This window comes from Glycine soja, chromosome 3, assembly GCF_004193775.1.
Source record: "Glycine soja cultivar W05 chromosome 3, ASM419377v2, whole genome shotgun sequence".
Lineage (NCBI taxonomy): Eukaryota > Viridiplantae > Streptophyta > Magnoliopsida > Fabales > Fabaceae > Glycine > Glycine soja.
The window spans coordinates 37872028-37886417 of NC_041004.1; the positions used below are offsets into that span (position 1 = coordinate 37872028).

At 30.5% G+C, this 14390-nt stretch overlaps 2 protein-coding genes and 1 pseudogene across 3 annotated transcripts; 2 read left to right on the plus strand and 1 right to left on the minus strand.

Moving 5' to 3' along the window:
* Positions 1-4163: 4163 nt before the first annotated feature.
* On the plus strand, positions 4164-7902 carry LOC114406775 (zinc finger CCCH domain-containing protein 31-like). Of its 2 annotated transcripts, XM_028369585.1 has the most exons (3): positions 4247-4528; positions 5225-5285; positions 6933-7902. In XM_028369585.1, exons 1-3 carry the CDS (start codon positions 4456-4458, stop codon positions 7684-7686), a joined length of 888 nt encoding a protein of 295 aa, XP_028225386.1. In that variant the 5' UTR covers positions 4247-4455; the 3' UTR covers positions 7687-7902. The 2 variants fall into 2 exon arrangements, with proteins under 2 accessions (XP_028225385.1, XP_028225386.1); XM_028369584.1 differs by lacking the exon at positions 5225-5285 and having other exon boundaries at positions 4164-4528.
* A 2417-nt stretch (positions 7903-10319) lies between these two features.
* Positions 10320-11584, minus strand: LOC114406776 (18 kDa seed maturation protein-like). The gene is made up of 2 exons (XM_028369586.1): positions 11421-11584; positions 10320-10938 (listed from the first exon to the last, which is right to left on the minus strand). The coding sequence occupies exons 1-2, from the start codon at positions 11526-11528 to the stop codon at positions 10588-10590; spliced, it is 459 nt and encodes a 152-aa protein (XP_028225387.1). The 5' UTR covers positions 11529-11584; the 3' UTR covers positions 10320-10587.
* Positions 11585-12736: 1152 nt separating this feature from the next.
* Positions 12737-13420, plus strand: LOC114405240 (annotated as a pseudogene).
* The last annotated feature ends 970 nt before the right edge of the window (positions 13421-14390 follow it).

Genomic DNA, 14390 nt, shown 5'->3' on the forward strand with positions numbered 1-14390 from the left:
TTCTGTTTAGTACTTGATGCAAGGAAAAAATAAATTTTGCTTTGCTTTCAAATTTGTTGGAAAAAACTAGAAGTCATAAGTACAAAACAGAAACATATAACACAGATTGGAGGTTTGTTGTGCCGTGAAAAATCACTGCCTTGAAAGCAAAATTCGGCTAGACCTTGATGCAATCTAGTTTGTCGACTGCTCCCCAAGGTTAACACAACGAGCCTATGAACACGTGCACTCGTGGCTTTAGGCTATGGAAATCACAGAACAATTGCCCAGAATTTTAGAAGTAGATAATAAGAAAAGAATTGAAAATTATTTTCTGCCTGTGCAAGCCCGTCCAAGACTATGACAGTCCTCTTTTTAATAGCAAAACCACAAAAACGTCTTTTTCTTTTCCTCTTCACAAATCATAATTATTAGCTACACATTTAACAAATTGACCGTTAGAGAATTGCTAATAAAGTGGAGGTTAAGCTATTTGATTTATAGCTAATCAAGAGCATTAAAAAAAAAAGAAATATTTGTTAAAAGAATAACAATCAAAACTGTTTAAAATCAGTTAGGAAATTTGAGAATAAATAGTGATTTCAGTTTGCCATTGTCCAACAATGTACAGTGAAAAAAAAGAGTAGAAATTACTAATGAATGACTATTGCAAGGCTCATTTTAACAACAAAGTTTTCGATTGAAGCATGAAATAAGATAAAAGGTTATTCTACAATTCCTATCTTTGAATATAGCTTAACAAGGTGGAGTCCTTTACATGAACAAAACTACAGTTTAAGAACAAAAGTTAGGCATCTGTTACATGATCAGCAAAACTACAGTTAAAGAAACAAAAGTACAGTTTATTGGCAATCGTATTTCTAGAGTTAAACGACACAAACAGCAACCCAAACAAACCAACTCAACAGCGACCCAAAAGTTTTCCACCCACGAAATCCTCTTCACCCTAGTCCAATCAGTAACCAACAGCACCCTCACTCATCTATAATTCGACAGAAATAGTAACACTACATACATTCTATCTTAATTATATTTATAAAGTCCATACATATTATGTAACTTTTAATTATAAATAAAAATATGTTATGTACACCGTTTTTTATATTATTATTTTAAGTAATTCCAAATGGATAATGATATTATTATTATTAGGGTTAATTAAGTTTTAAGTTCATAAACTATTTCACATTCTAATTTTTAGTTCCTTAAAATTTATTTGATAATTTTTAATTCTTTGTTGATTTTTTTTTATCATTTTTGGTCTCTCCAATGTTTTTTTGTCTATTTTTAGTCTTTTATTTATTTTTATTGTTCAAAATATATAAAAAGATGAGAGACTAAAAATGGACAAAATAATAATTAATCTTGAGCAATAAAATAAAGAAGAGATTAAAAATATTGATAGAAAATTAATAAAGAACTAAAGGTTGTTAAAAAAACTTTTGAAAAATTAAAAATTTGAATCTGAAAAAGTTTAGGACTAAAAAGTTAATTGACCTTTATTATTTTTATTATTAAACTTTTTATTTATAAAAATAAAATGACTAGGTAATTTATGTAGTTGATGATAATTTATGACACTCGATAGGTGTCACGCTTAATTGTCCTTCACGTATTTAATAATGTTTTTAATATTTTTTTTTATATTTCATCACAATTTTATGTTTTTAAGTTTCAATAATATTCCTATATCATTCATAATTTTTCTTAGTACATATTTAAAGTCATGTTGTATTGTTACAATATATTTTTTTAGCAATATATTGATATTTATATGATTTTTAATCTATCCAAAAATTATTCCAAACCACCTCCAAAAGTTATTTCGTGCATCACACGAGTCCCCACTAGTATATACTAACCAACGATCATGCATGAATTTGATTTTGTAATATATTTTATATTTAAATTTTATTTTTGAAATTATAAAATTATATTAATGCATGCATTTTATTTAAAATTGATTAGATAACATCTCATCAAATTTGATTAGATTAATATAAAATTTTTAATGATTGATTCAAAACTTATTAGATTTGATTTATTCAAAACCTGATTATATAATATATCTTAAACCAAAATGAAAAATACTGTTAGTTAGGGATGTTTGTGGCTCAATTTGTTTTAATTTTTTTATTGAAAAGTTACTCGAATCAAACTTAAAAAATATATGGTTTGGTTTAGTTTGATTTTTATTTAAAATAAAATTCCAATCAAACAAAACCAATATTTTACCATTTGATTTAGTTCGATTTATGTGGTTTTTATTAAAATTTATATACTTTTTTCATATTTTAAATAAAATTATATTAATAAATTGTTGATAACAATCTATAAAATTTATTAATATGTTAAATCTTTTACAACAAAATTCTGCATAAATTTGATTTATTTTAACCACTAAACATATCAAAAAATTTATTTAAAAAAAAATATATTTTATAAGTTTTATATACATAGCAATATAAATATTCTGAAACTCAAATGATATACATATAAAATACATAACATTAAAGTAATACAAGTGTTAGTACAAGTATTACAGTTTGAATTAGTTTCGAACATGCAACCCTCAAATTAAATCAAATCAGTTTGAGAAAAAAAATCATCCAAAAGAATCAATTTGATTTAGTTTTCGATTTTTATTTTGAATCATTTGAATTTGAATACCTCTAGTGCATTACATTATGTACGGGCAAAATCTCTCACATCATGTGACGAGCGAAGGAAGCATGTAAGGGAGTAAGGCGGCCAAACAGACAAGCATAAAATAAAATGTCCAACTCAACTTGAAACATACTCCTTTAGTCCTTTTTATCAATATTTTTAAAATTAGATCGATGAAAACACTAATTCAAATTTTAATGTTTAAACCGTAGTTGAACCATAATTACATTATTTTATATTTTTAACATTATATAATATTTTAAGGAATAAAATAATATATAATTAAAAAATGAGGATCTAAAAAATTGTAAATTAGTATAAATGCTTAAATTATATGTGTCAGAAAATAAAAACTAATAATAATTTATACTCATGTGAAATATTTAAGAATGTATTTTTATTTATCTTTAAAATATTTTAGATTAAATAGTAAGATTAAAATAAAAAATAATAAATAAAATAAATTTAAAAAAACTGGTTCAGCCCCGATTTCCCTCGTTCCCTTGCTTAGTCTCACCAATTGTAAGCCTTATGCGATAGGATTTTCCTCTGCAATCTCTTGTACTTGAAACTCCTTCCTTTTTCTAGATCTCCATCTATGGATATCTGCAAGAGAACAAGACCAGAACCCCACTTCAACTTAAATGGCGAATTCAACAAATAATTAGGATGATTAGACATTAGTGTCCTATTGAAGACCTTCATTACAGTAAAAAGATTATTCTTACTTATTGAGAAATAATTTTAAAAATTATTAAAATTCAATTTAAAAATAAATGTTACGAGTATTATTGAATAAAAAAGTATTCAACAACTAACAAATCTAATTCTATTGAGTAAAGTTTATGAGTTATTATAAATCTTGAAAAGAAATATTTTAAGAGTTATCTTTACTCTCAGTATGTCATGTGTTTTTTTCTCTCCTAATTTTATATATTGAGCATTTAATTTATTTTTTAAATTTTTATTTCTTTCAAATTTATTCTTAATTTTAATTTTAAATTTAATTCGATTTAACAATTAGAAAAAATTGACTATAAACGTAAAACATAAAATAATTGTATATTATTATCTATTAAAAAAATTAACATATATGATTGTTTATTTTTATAATAATTACATTAAAAATCTTATCATTATCTGTATGTTTAATTTTCTTAATTACTTATCTTTTTTTATTGATCTTCATCTTAAATTTTAAATTGAATTTCAGTAATTTTCTAAAATAATTTTTAATAATTAAAAATAATCTTGTTTCGTAATATATATTATTTACTATAAATCTAAAATATATATTCGATTCTATTTATATATGAAAGTTTTAAAAAAAAATTATATTTAAGAAAGTGGTGCAGGCAGGCATAGAAATATTTTTTTTCCCTCTTGATCATCTGATGGGGAGAGTCGTTACATTCATGAACGGTAATATTTTTTTGTATGTGACTGTTTTATGCTCTTAATCTCATCCGTTCACTTACATCCAACGGCTGAAAAAGGACGCTGGAGAGAGCATGAGACAGAAGGTGCTGGAGATGATCCGGTTCCTTTTTATTACCCTGTATCGTCCCAACTATTTTCCGCTCTCCTTGCTCCAAAACCCCTTATTCAGGGTCACCGCTGTTAGGGTTAGGGTTAGGGTTTTGCCGCACATTCTTTCTCTAGCAATCTTCTTCTACCACTTTCCCCTCATTCTCTCTCTTAGTCTCTTCAATTGTAAGTTTTTTGCGCTAGGGTTTCCTCTGCTATCTCTTGTACTCGAAGCTCGTTCCTTTTTCCGGATCTCGATCTATGGATATCCGCAAGAGGGGAAGACCCGAACCCGGCTTCAGCTTAAATGGTGGATTCAAGAAATCCAAGCAAGGTTTGATTTTTAGCATTCTCGCTCTTCTGGGTTTCCACTATTTCAATACGCTTTGGTTTCTGCTTCAAAAGTTGCTTTCTTTTTCCATCTTGTTTTGTGTTTGTGAATGTAAATCGAAGTCATTCTTCATTTATTAAATTGTTATTAGTAATTTCACTAAAAAAAATTTTTACTCAACACTGTTATGGTATGGTGCTCATCGAGGAGGGAATTTTCTCTGTCACGCTTATGAACATAGGTACTTCTGTCGTTGAGTTGTTTCGGTAGTTTGGGAAGTAGACCACCAAATCACTGTGATTACCCCGTCTTTCAAACTTTATTATGTTAGATAATGAACTCAAAACGTATTAAATTTCTAAATTTTTCACTCAAAAGTAATTTAACTCAACAATGTTATGGTATGAGGAGAAATTTCTCTCTCACGTTTATGAACATGGCTGCTACTGTCGTTGAGTTGTTTCAGATTGGTCAGTTTTTTTTTCAGTAGTTGGGGCAGTGGAAAACCAAATCACTGTGATTACCCCGTTTTCCAAACTTTATTATGTTAGATAATGAACCCAAAACGTATGAAAATTTCTGAAAAAATTTCACTCAAAAATAGTTGTTTTGAAGTTGTTAACAGCTTTGGAATAAAATGTACTAGATTAATAAGCAAGAAAATGTTAACTGAGAATAAGTAATAATGTTTTGCAACAGAAATGGAGTCCTTATCAACTGGTGTAGGAAGCAAATCGAAGCCATGTACCAAGTTTTTCAGGTTCTAATCTGTTCTTTATCTAATAAATATCTACTATTGATAGTGTATTATAATTATAATTACTTTAAGAATTACTTGTTTGATTGTTATCAACTAAATTGTGCAATTTTGCAAATTAACTGGGTATTCAAAGCTTTTATACAGGTACATACTATTCTTTGGTCTAAACAAGTTGTAACAAAATAAACAGAGTACAAAACAGATAACAAGTTGATGTATAGTTGCACCAAGATCACTTTATCAATGATAAATTGATCATTCCCCACTCCATGTTTAACTTAAAGCTTAATTAGTTTGTTTCCCATATAATTATGTTTAGCTTCAATTTTCCTTATTTTAATAGATTCTACCGCTTATGAACCCACCTTTCAATTGATAAGCTTTTAACAAACTAATATGAATTGAACTTCGATTGGTTGGGTCAGGTATGATTTCAAAACTACATATAAATATCAGTGGTTTTGTGATTTGCATTTTCTTGAATAAAGCATACACTTTTTTGTCTTTTAATCCATACCAATAAGAATCAACATATCAACATATTCAACAACATTGGTGAATTTGATCAATATATTGTTTGTTAATTGTTATCCATCCATCCCCTTATGATAATTATTTTGTTCATGAAGTTGTCTTCTATGTTCCTTAAGAGATGGTGACTTATTGAAACACCGGTGCTTTGGTTACCTGTTGGTACTATAATAAATATCATTTGCTGATGTATACTTATGTTTTTGAGTTCTTTGACTGCCTGTCCTTTTCATATAATTTTAGAGTAGGATTCAATTGTCTGCTTTACAATTTTTATTGGGAACTGTCAATGTGCATACTTTTGAGAAGTTTTCTGGATCTTTACTAGTGATGGTTTCTTGTGATTGGGTACTTTTAAAAATAAATGCTTGTTTACTGAGAAGCTTTACAAGAAATGATTGGGTACTTTTGAGAAGCTTTATAATCATAAATGATGGCTTCTTGTGATTGGGTACTTTTCTAGATGTTGGCTTTCTAGGTCTCATTTCCAGTATATATTTCTTCCCTTTTTACTTTTTGGAGATACCCTGCATGATGGTCTGCTTTACTGTAATTATGTCAAATTGAGTGAATGTGATATTAAATTAATATTTTGGATGGGTACAAACTTGGGTAGCTGTACTCATTTACATAAAGTCTTGATAGAATGTCTGCAAGACTTGTTAGTTTGCTAATATTGTTACCTAGTTGGTGCTCTGAAGTGGGCCATGCTTGAGCTCTGCCCTGTGTGACCTTTGTCTTTCTCCCATTTGGCTAAGTGCTATTGCTGTATGTTTCCCTTTCAGTAGCTTGGTTTCCGACTTTAGTTTTTCATGTAATTCAATTTGGAGGAACCATTCTGAAACTTTATGTAAGCTTGGCATTTCAGTGTCATGAGTGGTGGATGGATGTGTGGTAGATCACTCTGATTGCTTGTTTGCTGTACTTTATACTCGCTTTATATTTTGCTAAATAAGCCAATAATGTCTGTAATACATTTTTATACTTAAGGAAGTGGGAAATGAATTTCTATGTTCAGTTGCACTTTGTAAATAAAAAAGGGAGACTTTGTATTTTTTTATTGAAATCGTTAATAATACGTTGGTGTAATCTAATCGTTCCATATTTGTCTTGCAGCACTGCTGGTTGCCCATTCGGTGAGGGCTGCCACTTCCTGCACTATGTTCCCGGTGGTTATAATGCAGTTGCCCATATGATGAATCTAACACCTGCAGCACCTCTTCCACCAACAAGAAATGTTGCAGCTCTGCCTCATGTACCTAATGGGTCTGCACCATCTGCCGTTAAGACCCGCATATGCAACAAGTTTAATACTGCTGAAGGTTGCAAATTTGGTGACAAATGCCATTTTGCTCATGGTGAATGGGAACTTGGCAAACACATTGCTCCATCATTTGATGATCATCGTGCCATGGGACCCCCTGGAGCAGGTCGTCTTGCTGGTCGAATGGAGCCTCCTGGTCCTGCCGCAAGTTTTGGTGCCAATTCCACAGCGAAGATCAGCGTAGAAGCTTCCCTGGCTGGAGCTATCATTGGGAAGGGTGGTGTGAACTCAAAACAGATCTGCCGCCAAACTGGAGCCAAACTTTCAATTCGAGAGCATGAATCTGACCCAAATCTTAGAAACATTGAACTTGAGGGAAGTTTTGAGCAAATCAAGGAAGCAAGTAACATGGTAAAGGATTTACTTTTGACCCTGCAAATGTCTGCACCACCTAAAACAACCCCGGGTGTTCCTGGCGCACCTGCCTCTCATGGAAGCAATTTTAAGACGAAGCTGTGTGAGAATTTTGCAAAAGGGTCTTGCACGTTTGGAGATAGATGTCACTTTGCACATGGAGCTTCTGAATTGCGTAAATCAGGAGTATGAACTTTATTAGTGAAGCACATTAGCCAGGGTTATTATTGTTGTGCATTGCTACTTTAGCAGTACTGACAGGACTTCTGAAGTTAGTTTTGTTGTTGAGTCGCTTTACATAACTTTTTTTGTTTTCCGATTTCAATTTTTGCTTATATCATGAAACTGGTGTTTAGGTTACTCCATTTAGTCCCCAATAATTCTATGAAAATAGTGTGGTTTTAGTTCCTTTTGTAGATACTAAAAGTGAAAAAAATTAGTTATAAAAAAAAGTCAATAAAATTTTATTAAGGACTAAAACAAATAAAATAGCGATATTTTCAAGGAATGAGAATGTATGTTAGCCTTTTTATTTCATTGATATATTTTTTGCCGGTTAATTTTAAGTAGTGATAAATTACACATGTTTTTCTATAAATTGAATGGATTAAAAAATGGCTTGGAAATGCAGTTATTATTTGGTTTCTCGATTAGGTTGATTTGAGAACGACCAATTGTTGCAATATATCAAATTTAATGCAATAAAAATGCTTTTAACACAGTAGAAATACGAATGTATGCATAACAACATTTTATCTGAGCTTATGGTAATTATGATTTCTATCTTATTAAAGGACAATATCTACGGGTGTGGACGATAATTAAGTACAAAATTGAACGATGAATGATAATATGGGAGAACTATCTTACTAAAATCTCATACTAAATTAGAAAGCAAATCTCATAAATAGAAAGTTTTCGTTCTTGTACTGATAAAAGACTTGCTTATACGATTGTTGAAGCTTAAAGATCTTTAAGTGATAATCCGTATGGGCTGAAACTCAAGATAGTTAAATTGAATAATTCGTATGTAATTTTTCTTTAAAGATAATTCTATTTAAGACATGATCGAACACTTAACATGAGCATCTCTCTCAATGAAGATTTGAAATTTAGGTTCTCATGTTATAGATAATTAATTTCTTCTGTTACATCCAAATCTCTGACTCAACCCTATGTTATTTGGTGCATACATTAAATGGTAACTTCTATTGAAGCTTGTTAGAAAAAACATTACCCTTTATTTGGATGGAAAAGTTTAGCCATTCAAAAAAATTAAAATACATGCCATTTGAATTAGTTGTAATTGAATTTTCTTCATTTTCAAAGTATTTGTTTTGACAAGTCATTTTAAATTTCTTGTATAGTAATTCAATTTCCACTATGCAAAATTTTACTTTTAAATATTTATTTAGAAATTAAAATTTCAATATTGAATTTTATTGAAAATAAATATTAAATATTTTTTAAATATTTAATAATTCAAAAATAATTTTTATATTAAACATATTAATAATTTTAAATATTTAATAATTCAAAAATACAAATATTTAATAGAGAAATTACAACTAACACCATATAAGAGCCTTCATTAATAAATTTACAAATTAGTCATGATACAAATCAGATCATGAGAAAACAAATACAGTAAATAAAAGCTTGAAAAAAAAAAAGTAGAAGTGCATACTGATAACAAGTTAGAATTTTAGCATAGCATCCGATTTCTAACTATTCAATATATAGACGCACTATTATAAATTGAAACTTTGAACACATAAATCTCTCATATTTTTCTCTCCATAACTAATCAACCTAGACAATGGTGAGAGTGCAACACATTCTATTCCTGTTGGTGCAGTGACTTTATGCTTCATCCATTAGAGAGAGAGAGAGTCTACTAGAGAGTGTTTAAATATTAGAGAATATTTATTATTTTGATGTTATATGAGGGAGTCGTATTAGAGTGTGTTGGTAATCAACGTATTAGAGAATGATTATTTATGTTAAAGATTCAATTCCTAAGAGGTAAACAAAAGTGGGATCTTTTCCTATTTTCTTTTGCGTTGTTTTTTATTTTATTTTATTGTGCATAACTGTACGTGAAGAAATTTGTTCACCAACATTTTCATATATATGATAAACTTGAGATGTATATAATAAAAATAATTTAATAAGTAGAGCCAAAAACACGTTAAATAAATTTGTGTGATGTTTTCTTATTTCTTTTTTGCGTTACTTTTGTTTTCCGATTTCAACTTTTGCTTATATCATAAAACTGGTGTTCTCTTTAGGTTTACCCTATTTAGTCCCCTATAATGCTATGAAAATAGTGTGGTTTCAGTTCCTTACTCTTTCCCCTTAGTAGGTACTAAAAATATGTCTATGAAATAAATATGCAAGGAAAGAAATTATTGTTTTTTCCAAGAAGTCATAATTATTTAGGTAGTCAAAAATTAGAAAGAGAATTAATAAGGCTTAACATGTATAAATTTATGCAAGTTTGTAAAAAAAAAAAACACCCTTTTTATTAAAATATCAATTCTTATAATCTAATTCTACGTAGGAACACGTATTAACCACCTGTCAAACTAAAATATAATCGCCATAAAGGATATTGCAAATGTCATCTCATGAAATAAATCAATTCTTTACCAAACGATGTAAGAAATAAATTAATAATAATATAAATAACTATGCCACTAGATTAAAAACAAAATTAAGGATTTACAGATGACAAATGAGATTAGAATTTGATTATTTTTTTTCTAATCACTCATGAATAAAAAGTCAAATCGATCGATCTAATAATTTAGGTAAAAGAAAAGAAAGTCAAACTGTCATTTATTTTTACACAACCACGATTTTATTTATTCATTGAAACGAAGGAATACAACATCACGACACAGAATGCTTGCACCTAGTAGAAGTGAAAACACTGTCGTGTAACCACACCCAATTCTCCACAACAAAAATGGAGAGAAAAGGAGACACAAACAAAAAGATAACCAAACAAGAAGATAACCACAACAAAAGTCATACTCTTAACTAAACCTTCTTATGGGTCGTAGCTTTCCTTTTCTAAATCATCATTATTTAATTGTAAGTACCCCCAGTTCCATACCCATAATCATTTGGGTTTCCCCCCGCACGGGTATTATGGGCCGTAGCAGTCCCACCCGGGCCTCTGTTGGTTCCAATAGGGTGTGAGCCCACCACTCCCTCGGTGACATGGCCCGTGGGCTGTCCGGTTCCATGACCGGGCATAGCTGACGTCTGATGGGTCCCCATGGGTTGTCCCATGTGCCCTGCCGTGGCAGCCTGCTTCGCCGCCGTGTTATGCTGACGCGCCGCCTGCTTGTCCAGCTCTGCCTGGCTCATCTTTGCCTCTTTCTTCTGGGTTGCCAACTCCTTTTGCATCGGATCACGTGCCGTCATTCTTTCTGCCTGGTTAAAGCAAAAACACATCACTTGCATGTCCAAAAGCTTTTTCCAAAGTAAAACTTTCTATCGTTAAAATAAACAAATAAATCTCTCTATATATTTGTAGTTAAAATGCAACAAAATTAATGCCATATCCATTTTTTAAATTAAACTATGAATGTCTTAAATTGTTCACTTACTTTGTCTCAAAATCACACATGAATAAAGGTCCAAAGTGAATTACTCTATTTAGCTTCATGAAACATGTCAGATGACAACAATTCAAGTAATGTGATCAGAAAATGAAAAAGTGTATATAGCTTGATGATAATCTGTGTAATATGGTAGTAAAAAAGGTCAATTTATGATTATCTGTGTATCAATTTTATGTTAATAAAGCATAATGTGTTATCATGTCACTAAAAAAACCAGTAATTTTTTTAACATAATTATTTATAATTTATAATTATATAAAAGATAATTGAAAGTAGAAGTGGATGGAATACCTTCTCCTGGACAGTGGCCTTGGTTTTCTCCATGCCAGCCTTGGCAGAAGCACCAATGTTTGCAGCTGTTTCCTTGATGGACTCTCCAGCTTTCTTTCCTCCCTGCATTTTCAAAGATCAATTATTTCCTTTCTTTGTTTCTCACTTAGGTTCTTTCTTCTTTCAACAGCACACCGCATGCTACCAAATAAATAGATTTAGGTGCGGCGCTATCTTTTGCACACGTGTCAGTGCAGTACGCGTGGCAAGTTTCTGAGGATTATTGGACTAATCGTCTTACACGTAATTGCCGCGTGTCTGTTTGCAACGAGCTTCAACACAGTGTTAGGGACACGTGGCAATCAACCACTCGTGCAATAGGGGCTTACATAAACGGTCGATTAATCTAATTGGGGATGAAATTGACTTCTCTTATCCCTTCCAAATTGTCTCTCCGTTATCCCTTCCATATGATGTTAAGATTTGTATTAATATTTAAAATGATATCATTTTGAAAGAATAATTTGAAAAAGGATAATAAAAAGTTAAATCAAATGCGAAATATACTAAAAGTTATTGATTATTGATTAAAATTATTGCTAATCATCTCTCAACTCTCAAATGTTTCTCTTTAATTCTATGCAACTTAAGCTCTAATTAATACCACTTACTAGTAGTTAGAGGCAGATAAAAACATGAAGAAAAAAAAAAACTTTCTTTATCAATTGATACAAAAATATGATCCTTTATTTATATTAAAGTGGAAGTGACATTTAGCCTATCGCACGTAGTGTTGAACCATTCCTCAATTGAAAGAGAATGTGAAGGGTGAATTGAAAAGAAAAAAGAGAGATGGAAAGGAAGAATTTGAAATAGAGATAGAACAACAAAGTTTAGCTCTTTGCCTTCGTACATATATTTTAAAAATATTATTTTTCAGTACAAAAATCGCAATAATGTCACACTATGATTTATGTATGACATTGTTGTAAGTTGGTGTGGCGTAAGTACTTGATTAAATTATTTATCAAATGCAATTTGCAAAACAATTTTGAATGAATTTGTTTAAAAAGTATTGCTGTTAAATTTTTTATCTTAGAAGAATTGAGGTTAATAAGTTAATGAATATTTATTATTTGGAAGCGTTTTAAAAGTGACATTTAAAAGAGTTGATCACTTTTGTTCACAGATAAGAGAGGACGCAAGAAGAAAAAAGTTTTGTATTTATTCCATCCTCTCTACTAACAAAAACTGACATTCTAACCAACTAAGTAACATTAAGTTAATTATAGTCTTGTTCATGAAAAATGTTGTAATAAAGTGCAGGTTGTGTGGAGATGGGTGACACTATGAAGCGGGTGCCATTTGAAAAACCTCCTTTTAGTCTCAGCAAGATCAAGAAGGCCATTCCACCACACTGTTCTCCGTTCATTTTCATGTCTCATTACATTGCCACAAGTTACTTCCACAACATTCCTCACCCTCTCTCTTTCTTGTCATTGCCAATCTACTGGGCTGTCCAAGGATTCACCCTAGCTGGTGTTTGGGTCATTGCACACCAGTGATTAATTACCAACTTCTCGACGACATCGTTGGTCTTGTTCTCCACTCTGCTCTCTTAGTCCCATACAACCTTCTCTCGACCGCAATGAAGTGTTTGTACCAAAGCAAAAGTCTAGTATCAAGTCAAGACTCACTAAATACATTTTTCACACTTGGTTGGCCCATGTACTTGACTTTTAATGTTTCAGGAAGGCCTTATGAAAGGTTTGCTTCCCACCTTGACCCTTATAGTCCCATTTACTCTGATAATGAAAGACTTCAAATATATATATATATATATATATATATATATATATATATATATATATATATATCAGATGCAGGAGTACTTAACTTGCAGTAATGCTATGGACTTTTCCATCTTGTCATGGCAAAAGGGCTTGCTTGGGTGGTGTGTGTTTATGGAGTTCCACTGCTTGCATTGCCACACTACGATTCCTCTGAGTGGGACTGGTTGAGAGGAGCTTTAGCAACAGTGGATAGGGACTATGGAATCCTGAATAAGGTTCACAATAATATTACATGCAGACACTCATGTAGCACATCACTTGTTCTCCACAATGCCACATTATCATGCAATGGAGGCTACAAAGGCAATCAAGCCCATCTTGGGAGAGTATTATCAGTTTGATGAGACCCCATTTCTCAAGGCAATGTGGAGAAAGGCAAGAGAATGTATTTATGTGGAGCCAGATACTGAGAACAAAGGTGTATTTTGGTATAACGATCGAAAAGTTGTACGTGAATTGTGAGGATTAGTGCCGTTGGTGCTACTTCTCCATTTGGTGGGAAGGTTTGAATTTTTCTTTGTGACGGTTTAGGATGCATGCTTGCTTATTGGGAATAATTTATTCAAATCTGGATGTTTGTCGTAGTAATTAATTAAGACTGTAGCACATGAATATAATTATTTTCCATTTAACCGATATGTGATTGTAGACAAGAGGAAGAGTAAAATCTAGCGCTTTTTTTTACTATTTGAATTTGTGGATGGTTTCAATTCACTGAAATGGACAAACAATCTATTTATGCAATCATTTTTTTCTTAATTATATTTTTTCCTATAATTTAGTATTTTTTATTTTTTTTATATAATTTTTTTTAATTATGTTTATTTTGTTTTTTATTCTTAAAATATATTAGATAATGCTTTGAAAAAAGAATTTTCAACAATGAAAAAAATACTATTTAAAACACGTTAAGAAAATAAACATATTTTATAAGAATTAAAATAAATGATTTTTTTTTTTGCAAAAAAAACACACTAAATTACGTGAATCAAAAATATATTTAAATTTATTTTTTATCCATACATAAAAAAAATTATAACTTGTACACACTACTCAACCATGTCAACTTGATTTCTTAATAATCACAATTACTTTATTTATGTTTGACTGCAAGACCAAACTCAATTCCTTTTGTAAT